At 36.7% G+C, this 24,627-nt stretch overlaps 1 protein-coding gene across 6 annotated transcripts in view; it reads left to right on the plus strand.

The window, feature by feature from the left end:
* LRBA (LPS responsive beige-like anchor protein) overlaps positions 1-24,627 on the plus strand; it is a 634,310-nt gene that overhangs the window by 465,918 nt on the left and 143,765 nt on the right. For all 6 annotated transcript variants that reach the window (XM_066280997.1, XM_066281009.1, XM_066281017.1 and 3 more), the window contains exon 47: positions 13,466-13,618. In XM_066280997.1, coding sequence (XP_066137094.1) covers positions 13,466-13,618 — 153 coding nt within the window. The remainder of the gene's footprint in view (positions 1-13,465; positions 13,619-24,627) is intronic.

Below are 24,627 nucleotides of genomic sequence, written 5' to 3' on the forward strand. Positions count from 1 at the left end.
GGGGGAGAGAGAGACAGGAACATCGATCTGTTCCTGTATGTGCCCTGACCGGGGATGGAACTGGCCACCTCTTCTCCATGGGACAATGCTACAGCCAACCAAGTTATCCGGCCAAGGCACGTAAAAGTGTTTTCAATACAAGTTAGGTGGTGATAAGCGCTGTAAATAGATAAAAACAAAACGGAACTAATTTTCACTGGGATGAAGGGATTATGAATCACTTCATAGAATATGTGATATTTGAGTTATATCTTAAAGGGTGCCATCTATTTTGGATATTTCTCCTGGTATCTGAGCCCCTCCTCAACAATCAAGTTCTTATTCTTTATTCCTTCAAATCTGCTCTTCTCACCATTTCCCCCGTTTTAGGAAATGGTTTTCCAGATGAGAGTGAAAGCTGAAGTCCTTAACATGGCAAGGCCCTATGTCGCCTCCCCTGTCCTCTGAAACCCTGTTACCTCTTCACCTCTTACTATTCTGTTGGCCTCTTGCTCATTCAGTTCAGCTAACCAGGACCTCCTTTGTGTTCTTCGGTTACTCCAGGTATCTGCCCACCCTGGGGCCTTTGCTTTCGCTTTTCCTTTCACTTGAAACATTCCTCCAGAAATCCTTATGGATTTATTTCTTCATCCCTTTCAAATCCTTGCTCAGGCATCACCTTCTTACTAGAGCCTTTTCTGTTCTCATTCTTCAAAGTTACACCCTCCCCCATGCACTTTTACTCACTTCTTACACACATACTCACCATCTTACACACATACCTTTATAAGTTTGTTTATTATGTCTTACCCTACTGGACCCAAGCTCCACCATGAATTTCTGGACTCTTGTCATCGGTTTATCCGTGAAGCTTAAAACAGTGACTGGAACATAGTAGGCACTAAATTAAATATTATCAAATGAATGCTTTGATGAAATGTAGAAGAGTGTTCTAAGCAAGGAAAACGACATGAATAAAGTTAGGAAACATGCTTTGCACGTTTAGGAATGCTTTATTAGTCTAAAAATTGGTCTTATGTACTTGGTATGTAGGAAACATAAAAGGGAGAGATAACTGTTGTGCTCTAATATGAACACTCTTGGTAACATTCTAAAGATATTTTGGCTTACTTTTATAGGTCTATTCAGCAAATTTTTTCTGTAAATAGCCAGATAATAAATATCTTTCTAGGTGAAGTTGATGCAGTCTCTCTCACAGCTACTCACCTAGTGAGCACAGCTACTCACTGTAGTGCCAAAGCAGCCATAGACAATATTTAAACAAATGAGTATGACTGAGCTCCAGTCAAGCATTACTTATAAATACAGGTGGCAGGTCATTTTAGGCCCATAGGCTGTAGTTTACCACTCATTGACAAGCCATTGAAGGTTTTTTAGCAGGAATGCCATGTCATTGGCTCTGTTCTAAACGGAATCAAGTTGGCAGCAGTGGGGGAAGAGGATGAGAGGTGAGGCAAGGAGAAATGTCAGGAGGCCATTACAGTCAGTGACATGGCAAGATGTTAAGTTCCTCAACTAGCTAAGGCAGCGGTTCTCAACCTGTACGTTGTGACCCCGGCAGGGGTCGAACGACCAAAACACAGGGGTCGCCTAAAGCCATCGGAAATACATACTTTATTTAAAAATGTATTGTATAATAAATATGTATTTTCCGATGGCTTTAGGCGACCCCTGTCTTTTGATCGTTTGACCCCTGCCGGGGTCACAACGTACAGGTTGAGAACCGCTGAGCTAAGGGGATGAACTCAACAGATGGTTAAAAATAATCCCCCAGGACATGGCATTGGGTTGACTTCCCTCAACTTTATTGCAACCAGTGTTGTCAGAGTCATCAGTGAACAATTTCTGTATTGTCCAGTGCACATTTTCAATTGTCATTCAATGTGATCTCTCAGCATTATAGACACAGTTAATCAATCTGTTTTCCTTGTAACGTTTTCTCCACTTGGTTTCTGAAATAAGGAGCCACCCCTCTCCTGGCAACCTTTTTGTCCTTTTCCTCAGCCTTCTTTACTGGGTTCTTTTGTTGCCATGTCCTAAATCGTTAGAGTACGTTAGGCCTTAGGCCTTGGTCCTTGAATCTCTTCTGCAGGAACACCTGCCCCCAGGGTTTGCACCTAGTCTCCTGGCTCTCCCTTCAATTATAGATTTATATGTCTAGCTCATAAGCATTTTTAATGCCTTTTCCTCTCTACCCCAAACACAAAAGTATGTGTTCCCTCAGTGTTTGTTATCTCAGAGTACCATTTACCAGGTTTGCTCAGGGCTTCCAGAAGCTTACAATCTTTGATGAGTCCTCCCTTTCACAACCCAGCTTCTTAACTAGGGGTCCCCAAACTACAGCCCATGGGCCGCATGCGGCCCCCTAAGGCCATTTATCCGGCCCCCACTGCACTTCCGGAAGGGGCACCTCTTTCACTGGTGGTCAGTGAGTACTGGAGTACTGTATGTGGTGGCGCTGCAAAGCGCGACAGTTGCTCACATACAGTACTACTTCCGGTGATGTGGGACGCATGCGTCACGGCTCCGGAAGCGGTCATATCACTTGTTACGGCTAGCAGTGACAAATATGGAACCTGACATTGACCATCTCATTAGCCAAAAGCAGGCCTATAGTTCCCATTGAAATACTGGTCAGTTTGTTTATTTAAATTTACTTGTTCTTTATTTTAAATATTGTATTTGTTCCTGTTTTGTTTTTTTTACTTTAAAATAAGATATGTGCAGTGTGCATAGGGATTTGTTCATAGTTTTTTTTTATAGTCTGGCCCTCTAACGGTCTGAGAGACAGTGAACTGGCCCCCTGTGTAAAAAGTTTGGGGACCCCTGTTCTTTTTTTTTTTTTTTTTTTTTTTTGCATTTTTCTGAAGCTGGAAACAGGGAGAGACAGTCAGACAGACTCCCGCATGCGCCCGACCGGGATCCACCCGGCATGCCCACCAGGGGCGACGCTCTGCCCACCAGGGGGCGATGCTCTGCCCATCCTGGGCATCGCCATGTTGCGACCCTCCTGGGTGTCGCCATGTTGCGACCAGAGCCACTCTAGCGCCTGGGGCAGAGGCCACAGAGCCATCCCCAGCGCCCGGGCCATCTTTGCTCCAATGGAGCCTTGGCTGCGGGAGGGGAAGAGAGAGACAGAGAGGAAGGCGCGGCGGAGGGGTGGAGAAGCAAATGGGCGCTTCTCCTATGTGCCCTGGCCGGAAATCGAACCCGGGTCCTCCGCACGCTAGGCCGACGCTCTACCGCTGAGCCAACCGGCCAGGGCTCCGGGACCCCTGTTCTTAACCTTCAGCTTATCTAGATGCAGAATCTGACCCGTTATCACCACATCTGTCACCAGGGCTCTAGCCCAAGTGGCTGTAGTTTCTCAGCTGTTTCTCACGTGGCATTTTCTCCATATGGTACAGCAAGAATAATCTTCTTGTATTGTAAATCAGGTCATATTCCTCTGGTCAAATCTCCAGCTCATCTAGCTGAGAACAAAATTCAGGTTCTGACTGTAGCCGCCGAGACCGCAGGTGTCTGCCTGATCCTTCCTCCAGGGACAGCCTCACCTGCCTTTGTTGTTGCTCCTCTTCAGAAAGACCACGCCCACTCCTGTTTGAGTGGCATTGCGCACAGTGTTCTCTATGCCTGAACCACTTTCCCCCAGGTATTTTCATCGCCCATTTCTTTATTTCACCCAGGATTCTGCTCAAACACCTCCACAAAGTGTACTTAACATGGCACACTCTCTCTAAAATTACTGTTTGTTCCCTATCTTGTTTTATTTTTTATACAGTACTAGCCACTATTTGACATAATATTCATATATATAGTGGTTTGTTTATTTTATGTCTTTATCACTATAGGTCTGTGAAAGTGGGGACTTTTTTTTTTTCATCTACTTTGTGAACTCAGCATTTAGAACATGACTTGCAGTTAATTAGAAATCAGCAAATATTGGTTAAATGAAAGAATGAATAGATTTAAAGAGGTAGGAAAAGAAGTCAGTGAAAGAGCCTGGGAAAAAGAGAGAGGTCATTTGAGGAGAAAGAAGGGAGCATATGGTCACCCCAGCTAGAAGGGCAAAGCAAACCCCATGTGGATATGTGTGTACATGGGGTGGGCCACTGACATCTGTGTTTTAGGAGGAGCTTTTCTGGCCACAGGGAAATAGAAAGCTGACTATCATTTGCTGACCAAGAGTTGTTAATGATTCAATTTTCTACATATTTACAATTAAGATAGATTAAGTTCTTACTGTTAGTTTACAAAAGAAGTCCATGTGAACATAATGTATTCAATTAAAAAACCCATTTTATAATTCATTGTGGATTCTTAGTGATGAATATAAAGTTTATACTGTTAGAAACTTAGTAGGCTCAGTACAGCATATTTGATACTTACAATTAAGTAAATAGAATGCAATTAAATCCTAAGATATTACTAAATAAATTTTTAATGACAGTAATATTACAAGAATTAGTTTTAGCTTTAAAAATTAACCCTCAACCATTTTAAGTGCCCACAGATTTGTTAAAGAATACAAAATGGAGATGATCATGGAATAGTTTTATTTGTGTCTTCAGAGATTTGTAAAACATGAGACCTTTGACTTGCCCTCTTCTACCTCTGAAATCCCAGGGGTCTGTAATTTGAAGATAAGTTAGCTTCCTTTTCCCCTATGAGCACACTGCCTACCATAATACATTCCATGGATGCTGATAGCATCAGCATTACAGCCATTATAAGTAAGTGTTCAACTACAGTTAAACATATTGCTAGAATTATATTTCTTGATGCATTCATTTAAGAAAGAAATTTTACACTTTGATAATTTGGTAGTTTTATTTTCTTAGTATAAATATTTTTGTCATTATTCTTCCTGTTTTTCAGATATACTTGTAAATCAGTATTTTTGAATGTTAAAGGAAACTAAAACTCTAATTCTTTTCCATATATCCCTCGCACATTTCTGGTTCAGGTACTCCCTTTCTTTTTCTCATCATCTTCTCTCCTTCTCCCCTCTTCTTGTTCTTTGTATTGTTTATTTTTATTTTAAGTTTTTATATTTTTGTTCTTCTCTCTCTTGATTTTGCACAACTGTGTAAGAGTGTGCTCAAGCTGTCTCAGCTCTCTTAGCAATATAAAACACTAATTGGATTAATTACCTGTGCATAGCAGTTTTATATATACAACATGAATAAATTAGGAATTAATTAATTTAACCATATCTCTTTAACCCTTTCTTCTTCATATATCAATATGATTTATCCATGTTAGTAAGACTTCACTTAATGACGACTTTAAGCAAAACAACAAACAACAAAACCCATTTTACCATAGGCTAACTGATACAAACAAGACTTAAAGTCTTGACCAACAACAACAACACAGTTATCCGAGGACCTGCTGTACTATTTTTTTTTTTAGCATTGAACTTTGTACTTTTGTGTCCACAATGATTTATTTTGTTTTTGTTCTTTGATAAAAAATTACTTGAAACACAGAGTATTTTTCTTCTTATGCTACTTGCATACTAGGCAGGAAAAAATCTTTTAAGGTACTTAAAAAATGTTTCTGTCATCCTGAATTATAAAAATGTACACACATTTAGCTGTGATTTGGTTTTTGACTGGTAATCTAAAGATATTTTAGTTCAATTATAAATTTAGATTGCTCATTAATGTGTTCATCGACATTGGTTTTAATTATTCTCATTCATAAACATAACAATATATATGTGTTTTATAACTTTTTTAGAAGGGATTTAAGGTGGGCATTTAGTTTATGTCTTCTCTTCTGGCAGCTATAGTGTACCTATTGTTTGCATTATTGATGCTTCTTATCTCTTCCCAAGTTAGTTTCCATGAAGATAGGGGCCTGCAACAGCAAAAAGCTCCGTGAAAACGTTCAGCCCAAATATGGAAGTGGAAAGTGTGTTGAAAGCGGAGAGAACTATAAAATATTGAGGGTATTCATCATAAAGTGAGACATGTTAAGCCATACTGTCATTGCTAATAAAAAAATAATAAATTTGTTTTACATATGATAGTTATTTAGTAGGAATTATGAAGTCTCAAATATTTTTGTGGCCACATTAATTTCTACAAGTAAATTTTATTAAATGCCTGTAGACTTATGTTAAATGCTTTTATGAATGAGCATAATTCAGTGAATGTCTTGTTGGCTTTAAGAATCAGCCAAGTTGAGCCTGTAATTTGGGATTTTTCTCAGGGGTTACATTTAATGATAATAATAATAGTAATAATAATAGTAATAAGATCTTATGTGCATATAGAATTCTGTATTATCTCATATGAGCTTCACAGTAACCCTGTGTTTTAAAAATGGCAATTGAGGGGAATAAGGCTCAGAAAAATTGAATTAATCTAAGGGCATGTGACCAGTAATTTGAGTAGACAAGACTCAAACCCAATTATTGTCTTCAGTGTATTAGATTCAGATAGATTATCTATTATCTATTGGTTTGTAATCTATGATTTTTCTTTATTTTAATGCATTTGAAATGACAGTTTTTCTAATATCTAAAACTACATGATATTTATGGGATCTGTCTAGAAGGGTTATAGATTATATTTCCTTCTCCAGTTTAAAAAATTGCTGTTATGTTTTTTTTACCTAATGAAAAAAGGATATTTTATCTACTACTAAATAATGAGAAACTAAATTTAAACATCAATTTGAAAACTTACAGATATGCAATCTATTTAAAATGACTTATAGATACAATTCAGCTCTAATTTTTTTTTCATTTATGGGATAACAAAATAAATACTTGAAAGTTAAAATGTATCAGAGCATGTACATTATTTTTTCCTTAGTATATTGTTCCTTCACATTTTTATTCATCAAGAAAACCTAAAAACAGATTTTTTTCCAGTGGTGAAAAGTTAAAATGTTGCTTTCACATTTTTATTACCATCAATGTCCCATAGTTGTCTTGCTCTCATTCTGATATTTGAGTTATCAGGATTTCACATTTTAGTAAGAATAAAATAAAATTTTATTTTTAGCTATGATGTAGCATATTTATTTTTATTTTTAATTTCAGTTATATTGTTTCTTTGGGTTAATAGACTAGTATTTGTCATGGGTGCCCAGGTATCATTGAAGTAATGGTTTTAATTCAGTGGACAAAATTGGAGACTATTAGCAGGAGAATCATACAGACTCTCTGCAGATGCCATTCATATCAGTGGGGGTCATACCTTAATAAAGAAAACTAAAGCATATGTGTGGTCACAACCAATCCTTGTCATTATACCATGAAAGCCTTGGGATTTGTGATCAAAGCAATGGGCTTATCCTGAACTGTGGTATAACCTCTGGTTGAACCTTTCAAAGTTTTATTTTAGGAGATGATACAATACATTTTGACCATGTTACCTGCTTCTAAGACCCATCTGCCTAATTAAGTGATAGAGATTAAAATCATTGTCAGCAAGTCAGGGGAAAATGTGAATTGTAAATATCTCTGTCTTCTGTCAGTGTTGTTTACTTAACATTTTCTACTGATGTTTTAAAGAATTGTTGAACATGTGTTTTTTATCCAGGGCTGAATGTTCTGTTCTGATGAATATAAAACATACTTTACTTTGTAAATGTACATTAGAATTATTAGAAAGACTTAATCTTTGACTCAGTTACTAAATTTCATCTGTCAAAGGAGATAATTTTAAACTGTAATATTGGGTAATATCAAGTCATGTTTCTTAGAAAGATGCTTTCAGGATTAAGGTGGAATTCCACTGTATAACTTAAATGCCATTTTCATTTACAGTGAACTTTAGGCTGTATGTATACTTCTTTTGTCACATGTTGGTGTATCTCAGTTGAGTTCAGCATGTTTATTTTATATTGAGGATATTCAACTCACATCAGCTGAAATCATGCAAATTTTCTTTTGAGGCTATAATATGTATTAAGTATACCTGCTCACTCCTTTACTTAATTTGCGGTTATTTGATGATGTCCTTTTATGTGACATGTTGATTCTTCATAATCTTTCCCTTCAGTGTTAATTTCTTGGAAATATTCATCCTATTTTAAATTCATGTTCATTTTGAAAATTCCCATATGGAAAACTTTTTTTTTCCTTGTGGAAAATAAGCTAAACTTGGTAGCCTGGCATTCAAGGCTTTCCATACTTTGACCCTACCTATGCCTCCAACTTCATTGCCCACCTTGTCTGTATAGTCCTCTCTAAACCAATTAAATAGTTCTTCATACATCCTTGGTAAAACTGAGATGTGTGTTTTAATCTCTGTACCTCTTTTAAAAATATTCCCCTTGTCAGAGCTGTTCTAGTTTTCCCCCACTCTTTTTAGTTTAAATATCATTTTCAGTCATTCAGTCAACAACAGGTTTTTACTGAATGCCTTATATGTATCTAAGCTTATTCGTGTATAAGCTTTGAAGGTGTGGTGGTGAACAAGCTTGTAAAATTCCCATTCTCACGAAGCCTCATGCTGATGCCAAAAATCTCGACACCATGGGACTAGCTCCCCTAAGAATACCAGCATCAAGTCACTGCATACAGTTCGGCAGATTGTTTTCTATGCAAGGATGCTTGGAGGAAGGAAAGAGTAGGAACAGAAACATAGCCTGTACTCTGCTCACCAAACTGTGTTCCCTTCCAGCTGCATTAGCCCAGAAGGGTTGCTTTTTCTAATTTGTACAGTTGCACTATATGAGCAAGTAGTGACCCTGGTCATAGTTCACCAGCTCCTGGGTTTTAGCCTGACTTCTTCATCCCTCTCCTAACCCTCAGGCTGAAAGAAAGCTGATTACAGATTTAGAAAAACTTGCCTCTCTAATTTTAGGGAAACCTTCTTGCTCTTCTTTGGCTTCTCTTTGAAAACACCAACTTTTGACGCTGCTTCTCCTAGCCACCTTGCATAATCTCTGTTTGCTTAGACTTTCACAAAAGAGAAAAGGAACTGTCTTCTCTACGCCATGCAGAAGTTCTGGGAATGCCTGACTACTCTGCTGAAATGGGGGCATTGGAGGATGGGAGGTAAAAATAAAGAGGGCAGAACAAATCCATATCTCAAGAAATGTCAAGTGAAATATTAGGCTTAATTTTTTTAATAAGTTTAACTTTTTATTTTTTATTTTTTTAAAAAAGCATTTGATTTTTTTATTAAACAGGAACATCAGAAATGCAAACAAGTCAAAGAGAGTTGTTTGATTATGCAAATGAGATATAAAACCAACTTTTCATTGGTGAAAATGCACCAGACAAAAGGCTGAAAGTACTTAATTTTTTTAATTAATAAAGTTAAAATTTTTAATTTTGAAATATTTTTATGTTTATTGTACTAAATTTAAAGGATATCTTTAGTAGGAAATTTCAAATAAAATCTTATGATAATATGGAAACTGACAATTTATTACCTCTCTCCTAGCATGTTACAAGTTATATAACTGAAAGTTTAACATGGTTCAGTAAGACTTAAAAGTACTTTCTTCATATCTTTTGTGAAAATTTTCTCATTTGTTTTATTTGTATTTGTATTTTTTTGTGTGTGTATTTTTCTGAAGCTGGAAACAGGGAGGCAGTCAGACAGACTCCCGCATGCGCCCAACTGGGATCCACCCGGCATGCCCACCAGGGGGCGATGCTCTGCCCATCTGGGGCGTCACTCTGTTACGACCAGAGCCACTCTAGCACCTGGGGCAGAGGCCAAGGAGCCATCCCCAGCACCCGGGCCCCGGCCATCTTTTGCTCCAATGGAGCCTCGGCTGCGGAAGGGGAAGAGAGACAGAGAGGAAGGAGAGGGGGAGGAGTGGAGAAGCAGATGGGCGCTTCTCCTGTGTGCCCTGGCCAGGAATCAAACCTGGGACTTCCGCACACTAGGCCGACACTCTACCACTGAGCCAACCGGCCAGGGCCTATTTGTATTTTTTGTTCCATTTAATTTGTAGTTAAGTAAATTTATATTTAGGGTAAGCAGTCAATACTAAAATACTAAAATAATTTAATTTTTTATTGTTTAAATAAAAAATAGACCAAGAACAAAACATATTTCTGATCACTAAAATTTCGAACTTACAGAAGAACCAGTGAAGAGCATTTCTATTTTGAGCCAGTATATTTTTGACAGTTTGTTTAGCAACCTGAATAAAATGTCAGATGTAGAAGACAGAGAAAAACATTAAATGATAAGAAGTTTGTTGCTACATGAAGATCAAATACTCTTTTTTTTTTTTGAAAAATGGTATGAAATGTCTCATTGTATTTTTGCTTTCTACTCGTGGTTTCACAAATGAGTATTTTTTTGTATATTTTTAAGATACAATATATATCTTTGATTTATAATAGAAACTACTAATCTGTTGGAGTGACATGTTTAATAAAATTATATAGGTTTAGGTGTACAGTTCTATTATATACAATTATAATATATAAGTTTAACTTAAAAAATAATTTAAAAGAAAGAAATGACTCTATCTCGCATTTAAAATTTCACTGTTAATTGTTTGAATCTGAGGAGAGTTACTGCCCAGAAGTGTCGTGAGTAGAGCGGCAAAGCAGCACAGCGCCCTCTAGTTGTGAGAGCCGGGGCTGGGGCTGGTGGGCATTACTGAAATGGAAAGAATAAGTACTTCATTAAACCAAAATTCTGCTTTTGATTTTGAATACACAACGTTGACATAGTCTTCTTTCTTATTTTAGAAGCAGTACAAGTAATAGGGAATAAAAATAAGACATTTTGGTAAATTTCTTAAAGTTGGAATATATTGAATGCACACTTTCAGCAAATTATTAATAGTTATGCCTGACCAGGCAGTGGTGCAGTGGGTAGAGCGTCAGATTGGGACACAGAGGACCCAGTTAGAAACCACTAAGTCGCTAGTTTAAGCATGGGCTCATCTGTTTTGAGCAGGGCTCACCAGCTTGAGCCCAAGGTCACTGTCTTGAGCAAGAGGTCACTTCGTTGGCTAGTGCCCCCCCCCCCCACTGCATCAAGGTACATATGAGAAAGCAACCAATGAACAACAAAGGTGCCGCAATGAAGAATTGATGCTTTTCATCTCTCTCTCTCTCTCCGGTCTGTCTATCCCTGTCTGTCCCTCTCTCTATCTCTGTCACACACACACAAAAATTAATAGTTATAAAGTGACTTATCTTCATATTTGAGTAAATAATAATTACAGCATATTTTAAAAATTCTTCTGATATAATTTTATTAAATAATAAATGCTATATATATAATGTATATTTATATCTATATATACATTTTTCATATGTGTACTATATTTTTTCAGAAGAACTACTGTTTATCATGAAAGAATGAAAAGTTTATGTTTACTTTTTAAAAATAACAGAATATATGTTAAAACTTATTTAAAATGATGAGTATTATGGTTATTGTATAAGTAGAATCCATGCTTATTTAATGATTAAGGACACAAATTTTAGAGTTAGACCAGTCTTGGTGTAAGTTCTAAATTGATCATAAATCAGCTGTGTAAACTTGGACAAATGACTTAACTTCTTTGACGCTTAATTCATTTTTAAAGTGGAGATGAGGCCTGGCCTGTAGTGGCGCAGTGGATAAAGCATCGACCTGGAACACTGAGGTCGCTGGTTCAAAACCCTGGACTTGCCTGGTCATGGCACATATGGGAGTTGATGCTTCCTGCTCCTCCCTTCTCTCTCTCTGTCTGTCTCTCTGTCTCTCTCTCTCTCTCTCCTCTCTAAAATGAATAAATAAATAAAGTCTTTAAAAAAACATCAAAAAAAAAAAAGCCTGACCTGTGGTGGCACAGTGGATAAACTATCAACATGGAAACACTGAGGTTGCCGGTTCAAAACCCTGGCTTGCCTGGTCAAGGCACATATGGGAGTTGATGCTTCCTGTTCCTCCCCCTTCTCTCTCTCTCTCTCTCTCTTTCTCTCTCTCCCCTCCCTCTAAAAAAATGAATAAATAAATAAAAAATTTAAAGTGGAGATGATACCTTACCTGTATAGTTATTGTAAATTTTAAATGTGATAAGTTTTATTAAGAATTTGTTTTAGGCCTGACCTGTGGTGGCGCAGTGGATAAAGCGTCGACCTGGAAATGCTGAGGTCGCTGGTTCGAAACCCTGGGCTTGCCTGGTCAGGCACATATGGGAGTTGATGCTTCCAGCTCCTCCCCCCTGTCTCTCTCTCCTCTCTCTCTCTCTCTCTCTCTCCTCTCTAAAATGAATAAATAAAAAGAAAAAAGAAAAAAATTAAAAATTTGTTTTAGTACCTGACTCATTTTATGCTCAGAAAAATTGGCTGTAGCCTTTTGTTTCATAAAATAACACACACATGTTTTTCCCTCTTTTGTCAATTAGACTTACATGCATCACTTTTGGAGATGAGAATCTTAAAATTTGGGGATGATTATTTTTTCATTTCATTTATGGTAGAACTTTTAACAGGGTTCTCACTTTTAAAGAATTGCTATTTTGAATGTTTTTTCAAGTCCAATGGCCAGGTGGTTGTCAGGCATTTGGAGGACAAGCTCATTTCTACCATGCTTAGTTAATTACTGTGATTGTAAACAAAGGATGTACGATTCACAGTCAAGCAACATTTCACATGGATGATGGAGGTGATAATAGCTTAATTCCGGCTGGATCTTTTTTCTTTGCTCTGGAGAGTTCATACTGACCTTGTCCAAAATCTGATGACCTCCCTATTTTACTCAACTGTTTGGAAAGCCTGGCCTGCCATAGCTGGCCCTGAGGGGGTATCTGAAAGACCACTGAGTCACTGACCCATGTCAAGACTGGATTTCAAGTCTAAGTTATAGGAGCTCTGAAATAGTTATACATTGGCTTATTGTACACAAAAGCTTAACTGGCTGCATTTTTCTGCTTATTAAATATCCTATTAAGTGCATATTTAATTTACTCAATTTCTTATGCAGGTCATTTTCAAGACTAATTATAAATTCTGATTTTTTTTTTTTTACCAATATTAGTACCTTAAAACAAAACCTGAATATTTTGTAATATGAGAAAATGTACTGTTAAGCCATAACTAAATATGGTTGATGAAGGGATCAAGGCAGTGGTGTTTTAATGCTTATAAAGATTTGGATTTTTTTATTTTTACAAATTCCATATACCTCAAAAAATACCTAGTTTAAGTAATTGATTTAGCATGTTAATCTATGTTCTAGCTTGTCAGACTTCAAGTATTCATTGCTCAAGTATTGGTATTTAAGAATTTTGAGGTTTATGAGAATTATCCTGAAGGAAGTAGAACCAGTAAATAAGATGTTATTTAACTATGGTTGGATGGGATCTTTCTACTCTAATAGGGACTTTATAGAAGGGCTGTGATAGGAAAAGAGAAAAAAAAATTGTATTTATTTTGTTTCTCTTCTGCACAACAGGAAATAATCAGAGCCTTTTATGACTGACTACTCAGTATTCTATAATTTATAATATGACATTGTCTTTTATTTTTATATAGGAGTTGATACCTGAATTTTATTATCTCCCTGAGATGTTTGTCAACTTCAATAATTATAATCTTGGAGTGATGGATGATGGAACAGTAGTGTCTGATGTTGAACTTCCTCCTTGGGCCAAAACTTCTGAAGAATTTGTTCGTATAAACAGATTGGTAAGATAGCAATCATCTACTCTGTCTGTCATGAGCCTTTCTTTTCTCAAAATATCATTCATGTGTTGGTATAATTATTAACCCTGGCTCTTCTAGACAAAACTGTGGTTGATTAGGGCTAAGAGAGACATAATAGTTTATGAATCTTCATATAAACTTGATAAAATATTATTGACTTGAAAGGTATGATTTTTCTAAAGCCTCATATACAGAATTTAGGTCACTTTCATTTGAATGTGATATTTAAAAATTATAAGTGAAAGTTGTAAGTTAAACTGCTTTTCCTAACATGGATTTCTTGTACCAGCAAAAGTATGTAATTCTGTGTTCCGGGTTAGAAGGTCATTGCACATTTTGGTGATAGAAACAAGATACTCAGATTATAGCTTCCCTCCGTCTTTTGAAGAAACTCTTTACGTAATGTTTAGAATATGAAAACTTAAAAAACTTAAACACACAGTAATCATTGTGCTTACAAACAATTCTTCAGAATCCTCTCTAGTGGACTCTTCAATGTCTTCTGACTTATGAGTTAGCTGTTTTGTGAAAAAGTAATAGGGCTTTTTGCCTTTCATTTTTATAAAAGTTTAGAAACAGAGTGTTAAACTTAGTATTTAGAAGTAATATTTTATGTTCCATATTAAAGATGAAATGTAAATCGCATTGTTTGGTAATTTATATTTACAAAAAACATTGCATTCTAGGTGACATTTCTTTATACCAACAATTATATTTTACTCCTGTTTTCCCAATCCTGATTGCAATCTCATTGTTGTTGAAATTTCACGTGTTCCATGTACTGGAAGTGAGGAGGGGAGGGAAAGAACAGCAGCTTTCGTGTTAGACCAGTTTCCTTAATCTCGGTACATCACTGGGCTGATTATGAGACTCTGAGAAATTTGATCATTCTGAGCTTTGGTTTCCTCATTTGTAGGAAATTATCAGTATAAAATTGTAATTATGTGTGTAAAATATCTAAATATTCTCTGGTTTATATTAGGCACTCAGAAAATAGTACCTTATAATATTCTATCAGTCTTTCTTTTTAATTTTCCTTAAGTTTTTTGCTATCATAGTCTTAAGGTGCACATTGCATTTTACTTCTACCCCTAGCACTTTTGAAGTCTCATTAAGTTACTAAAATGATAGCAAAAGACAAAGCTTAGCTCTGGATAATATTGAAGGAGATGTCAGATTTTTTTAATTTTATTTATTTACTTTTTTGTGACAAGAGACAGAGAGAGTCAGAGGGACAGATAGGGACAGACAGACAAAGAAGGGAGAGAGATGAGAAGCATCAATTCTTCATTGTGGCACCTTAGTTGTTCATTGATTGTTTTCTCGTATTTGCCTTGACTAGGGGGCTATAGCAGACTGAGTGACCCCTTGCTCAAGCCAGCGACCATGGGCTCAAGCTGGTGAGCTTTGCTCAAAGCAATTGAGCCTGTGCTCAAGCCGGTGACCTTGGAGTTTGTAACTTGGGTCCTCTGCATCCCAGTCCAACGCTCTATCCACTGCCCGATCAGGCAAGATGTCAGATTTTAAATGTGAAGTGTCCATGATTGTGGGATTTTGTTTCCTGAAGCACATAGAACTTGATATAAGGTATAGTCATTTTGCAATTTTTTTGTGTGTGATTGCCCTTTTGACACACATTGTTTGAGATAAAATTTATATATCATGGAATTCACTTTTCAAAAAGTGCCCAAAGTCATTGTTTTTGTAAATTTATACAGTTGTGTAGTCAATACCACAATCACCTTTAGAACACTTACAGCACTCCAAAAAGTTCCCTTAGGCATATTTGCTGCCTGTCTCTGCTCCCATTCTCACTCCCAGGCGACCACTGATTCTGTCTCTCTAATTTTGCTTTTCCTAGAAATTGTGTATAAAGGGAATTATGTGATATGTGGTCTTTTTGTTACCTGGCTTTTTTCACTTCGCATGATGTTTCTGACGTTCATCCATGTTGCTGCGTATATCAGTAGTTTCTGTCATTCTATTGCTGGATAGTATTCTACTGTAAAGATACAACAGTTTTGTTTATCTGTTTACCAGTTTATGGACTTTTGGGTCTTATCCAATTTTAGACTGTTACTGAATATTGGTATATGTTTTAAGGTGGCTCTCTGTTTCCATTTCTCTTACGTAGATTATGAGGAGTTAATTGCTGGGTCATATAATAAGAATTGTTTACCTTTCTGTATTATCAACAACAATGTGTGAAGTTCCAGTTTTCCAGATCCTTGCCAAGACGTGGTATTGTCAGTCTTACTTCTTTTAGCCATTCCAGTAGGTATCACATTGTGATTTTAATTTTCTGTTCCCTAATGATTAATGAATGTTCACCACCTTTTGACTGGCTTATTTTCTACTCACATATGTTCTGTGGTGAACTATCTGTTCACATCTAATGCCTATTTTTTAATTGAGCCATTTGTCTTTTTATTATTTACTTTTAAGAGATCTTTATGTGCCATAAAAGCCCTTTATTCAACATATCTTTTCCAAATATTTTTCTTCTAGCTTGTGGCTTGTCTTTTCATTTTTTAATGTTTCCTTTTGAAATGCCATTAAAAAATGTTTTTACTATTAGTTAGGTATAAAATAATATTTATATAATATTTAAAAAGTATAAATAATCATCTTTGATATTGAACAAATTTTTAATAAAATAATTAAAGTCATATTCATATTATTTTCTTGTTGAAATGTTCTTTCTCAAATATGATTTAAATTTTTAAGTCTCCAGGGTAATAGTTCTGTAGTAATCATTACCATATTTCGTATTAAAAGTACAAAGAAGTTTGTTGGTATGTTTACTTTGTTTTAAAAGTAGTTTATGAGACAGAGCCATTGAATTAATTATATTTAAAGCTTTTCAACAATATTTTGATAATTAAGAAACTTAAATTGTGTGCATTGAGGTAAGCCATTCTAATAGTGCTTTCCACTTTTACACTCAGAAGGGTCAGATCTATTGGAGATAGATTTCCCATGGGCACCAAAATAGATAGATAGATAGATAGATAGATAGATAGATAGATAGATAGATAGGAAAGAGGAGGAGGCAACTTATCAAATTGTTTTCTGTCAGATTTTGGCTTTGGCTGCCCCTGTTTTAAACTTATGTATGACTATGAAATTATATAAAAAATAGTACTTTACTAACTGCATATTTGTTATAACTTATTAAATTAGTAAACACTTCTTCCTGTGATTCCTCTTTGTACGTGTCTTCATAGGTTAGGCTCTGAGTAAATACACATTCTTAGCAGAACTATATTAAAAGATCACTGCAAATTAAATGCAACCATATTTTAGAATTGAGTATTTACATTTCTGATCATTTTAATTCATAATTAGGAAAGAGACTTGATTTTACTTACATGTGTTTTTATGAAAGAATTTATTTCATTCATTCAAAAATATTTATTACACACCTATGATGAACAAAGCTTATACAGTGCAACCCATGGTGATTCATTTCATAATTTCCAGCTAACTTTCTATAAGTGACTGAATTATTAGCATGGTATTTTATGTATCTGTTAGCATGTTATCACATAAGGATTTTATCCCCCTCTTCTTTTTGGTTTACCTCTTCAAGTTCACAGACTTTATGCAATGATTGTAGCTCATGAAATGCATACTACTTTGATCTGTGACCTTTTTGTGGTGCTAATCGGGTTCCTGATATCATTATACCTTACTCATTAATCATATTTCCTGCAGCCCGTCAGGCAGCCAGACAGCACAAGTCCCTGTTTTCAGCCCTCTGTTGGCAGGTTTCTGCTTTTCCAGATTATTATAGACGATACTTTGGCTTCTCATAGCCAGAGCCACATCAAGCTGTGTGTTACAATTAAAGTCAGATGGTCCTCAGGTTGAACAGAGATATAGTGTTGCAGCTGTCTCTCTTTCTGGAACGAACTAGCACCAAGAACAGATGATCTATAGGACAGTGAATAATAACAGATTGTACAGTACTCCATTGGTAGCAGGGGATCACAGAATTAATTAACTGACATACTCATTTTAAGATACTCAGCTCATCTTTTTAAGTATTTGGTTGCCCAAATGTTAATTCATGGGGACAAGATATTTTTAGCAACATGGTTTTGATAGTGGAATGGTAATGCCACATTTTCTGTTTGTGTTAGAAGATCGTAACTACTATCTTACCTCATCATGTTAATCCTCAGAGCTTTCTGTAAGTGATGAAGATCTAAATGTAAGATTGAGAAATTAGCTAAATGATTGGATTTATGTACAGAAGATAATATCCTATATATTTTAAAAGGAAAACCCACCTAGGTCTTGCAGGTAAATAACTTGTATTTTCTTTGTTCTGAACAGTTGGAATTAGGATAAAACCTAAAACAATCTTAACTACATCCCGAAGATTGGTCTGTGTTATTTAATATTACCTGGGCCCCAAAAAATTGTTTTATTCTGCTTCAGAAATAGAAATGAGAAACAGGCTTTCATACTTTCAAGTAATATAAAAATGTATGAGTTTAGACCTCTCATCATATATCTCTTATGATATAATGTTGATGTTATAGACCTATATTATGTTGCTTCTTATAACCCTCAAGTTATAAGTGGAATAAGAGACAAAGAAAACCATACTCTGAGCGGTAATGATAGGTCTGTTTATAGAAGTGGGTGAAGTGGAACATTTTATTGTAACTGAAAGATACATAGTTTATTTTAATTTTAATAAAAGTAATTCATTCATTTAACAGGTATTTACATACCAGCCCAGTAAGACTCAGGGAATAAGACGGACCTTATCACTGCTCTTTTGGAGGTTACTTCCTCTTTGATAGCTTGGGCTGTTGATGTGGAAAGCTCTCTGGGCTGAGAGGCTGCATTGTTTAATAAAGGAAGGCTTCTATTGATGAACTGTCCTCTGTTTACCAGTTGGAATCACAGTTGCTTTTGTGTGTCTTCTATAGCTTTTGTTTTCTCTACTATTTCATAATGGTGACGTGATAGTCACTTGCTTGAGAAGGTAAAGAAAAATGAGTGTGATATATCTCCTTTCTGGATGACATGGACAAATTAAAAGCAATGATGTTTTTATATTATTGTCTGAGAGAAAAACAGAATTTTCAGATTTCATTTCTCCACCATTCTATTTTTTTCCTATCTCATTGCTAAATATAAATCTATTCAACCTACCTAAACTTTCATAGATCTTAAATCTGAATGAACTAGGTCAATTTTTTCTACCATTTTCATTGGAATGTAAAATTTACCGTTCTCAGGTGATGACAGCATAGTTGACACTAAACATCTCATGTTGATCAAAAAGTACTGTATGTGTCTATAGCAGGGGTCCCCAAACTACAGCCTGTGGGCCGCATGCGGCCCCTGAGGCCATTTATCCGGCCCCTGCCACACTTCCAGAAGGGGCACCTCTTTCATTGGTGGTCAGTGAGAGGAGCATAGTTCCCATTGAAATATTGGTCAGTTTGTTGATTTAAATTTACTTGTTCTTTATTTTAAATATTGTATTTGTTCCCATTTTGTTTTTTTTACTTTAAAATAAGATATGTGCAGTGTGCATAGGGATTTGCTCATAGTTTTTTTTATAGTCCGGCCCTCCAACAGTCTGAGGGACAGTGAACTGGCCCCCTGTGTAAAAAGTTTGGGGACCCCTGGTCTGTAGCAAAACCTACAGCTTGAGATGTTGAGTTTGCAATGATAGAGCAATTAGATAATGGCATGTTATGTTCCAAATTACAGTGTTTAAAAACACTGTAAGGTTGAGAGGATTGATTGAGAATTGAAAGGCATTGTACTTTTTTTACCTTGATTCATATCCTTGTTTCTGTTTTGTTGCCATTCTGAGTAAATGGCATTTATTTATTTTTTTATTTTTTTTATTTTTTTGCTATTTTCTGAAGCTGGAAACAGGGAGAGACAGTCAGACAGACTCCCGCATGCGCCCGACCGGGATCCACCCGGCACGCCTACCAGGGGCGATGCTCTGCCCACCAGGGGGCGATGCTATGCCCATCCTGGGCGTCGCCATGTTGCGACCAGAGCCACTCTAGCACCTGGGGCAGAGGCCAAGGAGCCATCCCCAGCGCCCGGGCCATCTTTGCTCCAATGGAGCCTTGGCTGCGGGAGGGGAAGCAAGAGACAGAGAGGAAGGCGCGGCGGAGGGGTGGAGAAGCAAATGGGCGCTTCTCCTGTGTGCCCTGGCCGGGAATCGAACCCGGGTCCTCCGCACGCTAGGCTGACGAGTAAATGGCATTTAAAAGCCTCTTTCCTAAGAAAGCTAACCAGGCATCATTTATGTATATATGTGTGTGGTTTTTTTGTTTTTTTTTTAAATAGAAATGCTGGAAGATAACATGCTTTTTTCATACTGCTCGTTTTCCAGTTGCCTTTTCATTTGCCTCATTGATAATGATGTGGCCAAGAATGTATATAGCCATGGTAGCTTCAGTCTGTTCTAATTATTCTCAGCTGGGGACACATCCCTCCTCTTTCCTCCCCACTCTTTGCAGTGGTTGGCTCTAAATACCTGGAGAACAGGGGTGCATTTGTATGAAGTTTGAAAAAATTCTAAAATTACTTTTGTTTGGTTTGCTTTTGAACCCTGATATGTAATTACTGTGAAATTTTAAGTTCAGAAAGTACACCTAAATAAGTGAAAAAAAAATATTGTGTCCCATTTTGATAGGTTAATTCTCTATAAATTTATTTACAAATTCAGGCCCTGGCTGAGTAGCTCAGTTGATTAGAGCATTGTCCTAATACACTACAGTTGAGGGTTCAGTTCCTGGTCAGGGCACACATATGAAGCAATCCGTGAATGCATAAATAAGTAAAACATTAAATCTATGTTTCTCATTTTCTAACTGTCTCTCCCCCCTCTCTCAAATCAATAATATTTTTGTGTGTATGTGACATAGAGAGAGACAGAGAGAGGGCAGACAGACAGGAAGGGAGAGAGATGCGAAGCATCAATTCTTCATTGTGGCTCCTTAGTTGTTCATTGATTGCTTTCTCATATGTGCCTTGATGGGGGAGGGGGAGTTATAGCAGAGCGAGTAACCCCTTGCTCAAGCCAGCAACCTTGGGCTCAAGCTGGTGAGCCTTGCTCAAACTAGATGAGTCCACACTCAAGCTGGCGACCTTGGGGCTTCAAACCTGGGTCCTCCACATCCCAGTCCAATGCTTTATCTAGTGTGCCCACCTGGTCAAGCTCAAATCAATAACTTTTTAAAAAATTATTTATAAATTCAAAATAAAAAGCAATCCAAGTTTCAACAGGTTTGTTTTGATTTATTGGAATATGAAAAAAAGTTGTTCAGGAGCTAAGAGTCAGTTATAGCCAAGACCCTCTCTGAGAACAAGAACAGATATCAGAGGGACTTGCTTCCCTGTATATCCAGAATTAGTAGACAGCTCTAGTAATTAGGGGAAATTAGGAGGAATAGACTAACTGAAGTGAACAGAGATCTCCAAAACTGACCAAGCCATATAAAGAGACATCATCTGCTGTAGAGTTGATATTGCGGATCAGTGGCGAAAGGAAGGACTTTTCAATTTAAGGGGCTGAGATGAAGAGTTATTGTTTTAGTGTCTGAGGGCTGAGTTAACGAAGTGCTCAAACTGGGTGGCTCAGACAATAGCAATGTACTGTCTCACCGTTCTGGAGGCTGTAAGTCTGAGTTCAGAGTTGAGCAGGTTTCTTCTGAGGACAGTGAGGAGAGGCCTTCTGCAGGCTTGTTGTTAGCTGTCTTCTCCTGTGTCTCCTTACATCAGTCTCCCTCTATGTCCGGTCTGTGTCCAAATTTCCCCTTTTTATAAGGACACCTGTCATACTGGATTTAGGACCCACCCTACTCCAGCATGATCTCATTTTACATAAATAATTAATTACCATACTTCCAAATCAGGTAATATAACACATTACTTGGAAGTTAAAATTTCAACATTAAATTTGGAGGGACACAATTTAACCCATAACAACAGATATCAATATAGAAAAAAAATGAAAGTGGAACCAATCTGTATTTCTTGAATATATCACACTTGGATAGTATTAATACTTTTGATAGATATTGTATTTTTTGGTTGTTAGTATTTTGTTGAGAAATTATTGCTTTTGAGAATTTTTGCATCTGTTCACAAGGAATATTGATATGTTGTTTTCTTGCAATGTCTTTGTCTGATTTTATTATCAGGATAATATTGGTCTCATAGAAAGAGATGGAGCAAAGTGTTCCACTTCCTCTGTTCTCTGAAAGAGTGGTATTATTTTCTCTTCAAATATTTGATGGGGTTCACCACTGAAGCCATCTGGACTTGGTTACTATTTGCATTTTACTTCCAGCCTATTTTGTCTTTGATTCAAAAGTGATTCTTTTGTAGATAGCATCATGTTATTTATCCGGTCTGATAGTCTCTGCCATTTAGTGCTCTTATTGCTGTGGTTGGATTCATGTCTGCCATTTTGCTAATCATGTTCTTTAATTTTAGATCTCTCTGTTTCTTTGGTCCTTCTTTACATTTTTTATGTTAACTAGGTAATTCCTAGCCTATCATTCTATTTCATTAAAATTTTTTAAGTTATTTCTTTAGTTCATGCTCTAAGGGACAATATGTTATCTTAATTATCTCAGTTTATCTCAAATATTTCATTCTACTTTGGATTAATACTAGTTTAATTCCAGTAAAATATAGTGGCTTTGTTCAAACCCAGGTTCATTCCTTCTTGCTTTGTGCTATAGTCATATATACTGCCCACAAAAATTAGGGGCTATTTCAAAATTAGTATGAAGCAATAAAAAAAAGAAGCATTTGATTTATTTATTTATTTATTTTTTGTATTTTTCTGAAGTGAGGAGTGGGGAGGCAGAGACAGACTCCTACATGTGCCCAACTAAGATCCACCCGGCAAGCCCGCTAGGGGGCGATGCTCTGCCCATCTGGGGTGTTGGTTCCATTGCAACCGGAGCCATGCTAGTGCCTGAGGCAGAGGCCATGGAGCCATCCTCAGCACCGAGGCCAACTTTGCTCCAGTGGAGCCTTGACTGCGGGAGAGGAAGAGAGAGATAGAAAGAAAGGAAAGGGGGAGGGATGGAGAAGCAGATGGGCGCTTCTCCTGTGTGCCCTAGTCAGGAATTGAACCCGGGACTTCCGCATGCCAGGCTGACACTCTGTCTCTGAGCCAACCAGCCAGGGCCTGATTTATTTTTATTAAACAAGAACATCAGAAAAACAAATGACAAGTCAAAGAAAGTTGTTCAATTATGCAAATGAGATGCAATACCAACTTTTATTTCATTAGTGAAAATGCACTATACAAAAGGTTGAAAGTATTGAAGTATCTGCACATTCCCTGATCTCCTAATTTTTGTGAGCAGTGTATATTATATCCTTATCTGTTGTATCACAACTATTTTTTTGTACAATGTCATGTCTTCTGAAGAAGTTAAGAAAGGAGAACAGAGACCCACTAACTTCATTTTCCACTCTTACCTCAGTAGAAACATTCCAAAATGAATAGAACAGTGCTTCATATATTCATTGTCACCTAGAAATGGGGTAATTCCCGTATGGAAAAAGTTCCATAAAATCAAACTTTATACTTTCAAACAACAATGCTTTTCACCGTTTCTCTTGGAAAAAAAATCTTTTTATAAAGTGAATTACACATTTCTCTTACTCTTAAGCAGAGAATTCAGAACTAAATATAAATAGCCTTTTTTGTTACATTCACAGCTAAATATTCAGGTATTTTCCATCTTTTCCTGAAGAGCTATTGTGATACACAGAATTTTTGTTCTGCAGCTGAAAATGACTCATAGTCCTGTCTTTTTTTTTCTTTCTTTTAATAGTTTTTTTCTGTCAGCATTCAAGAGTTCTTCCTGTGTCAGCTGTCACTTTTTCTTTCAGGGTTTTCATCTTTTGCTCTATTTTGTTATTTTATGAATACAAGTCAAGGTAAAAGCCCAAGAGACGACAGTGACTTCCACCATTAAAGTTCCTAAGATTTGTGCTTGTGTTCTGCATGGCCTGCAGGTGCTTTGAGGTTTTGCTAGGTTCTGGATTCTCTAAACACCTGAAATCCGAACTGTGGATAAGTAAAATATAAACTACATTTGTTTAGTGACTCTTCCTGTCCTATATAAAAGCAAAATAAAGTGACATGTTACTGTTTCTAAAGTTATGCTGGAAGAAGTATACAAATCTATGTTTATTCTGTAGTAACTTCCTGTGACTTCCTACCAATTTTATATAATGTTTCATTAAAACATTAATATACTAACAAACACATTTTTAAATTTTGTAATAGTAATAGAAATTTCCTCCCCATGAATATCCCATGTACCTGATCCTGAAAAGAACTGTGGAGTAGTGATTCCCCTTCGTGTAGACTTCAGCTGCAGGGGTGCAGCTGGAGGTGTGTGGTGGAAATCCAGATTTCTTCCTCTTCCTGACGCAGGAGCCTACAGCAGTGGTGCTTTTAGCTTCTAGCTCCTAGGTTATATCATTCCTCCTGCCATTCTCACTCACCACAGTGCCTGCCACACACTGTTTATGCTCATTGTAGATGGACTTTATAATAAATGGTATGGACTAACCATGTGAAGAAAGATAACCTTGTGTCTGTTCCTCGTACCAGAAACCAAGGCTCAGATACTTAAATGTGCAGAAGGGAAGCAAGTGCTAGAAGAAAACATCAGTGAGTTTCCATAGAACCTGAGAGCGGGGTAAACTTTTCCAACTGTGTCTCAAAATCCGAAGGTATTAACAAAAAGAAAGGATCCTTTTGATTGCCTAACCACAAATAATAACTTTCACATGATAAAACGCATCAGAAGCAAAGTCAAAAGACAAATGACAAACTGAATAAAAATATTTGAGATTTAACACTTAGGCAAATGGCTGGTGAACCTCATTTATAAAGAACTCTTAAAAATTATAGAGAAATAAATCCAACAATCTAATAAAAAACAGCAACAATTCACAGAAAA

Source organism: Saccopteryx bilineata, chromosome 1 (genome assembly GCF_036850765.1).
Source record: "Saccopteryx bilineata isolate mSacBil1 chromosome 1, mSacBil1_pri_phased_curated, whole genome shotgun sequence".
Taxonomy (NCBI): Eukaryota; Metazoa; Chordata; class Mammalia; order Chiroptera; family Emballonuridae; genus Saccopteryx; species Saccopteryx bilineata.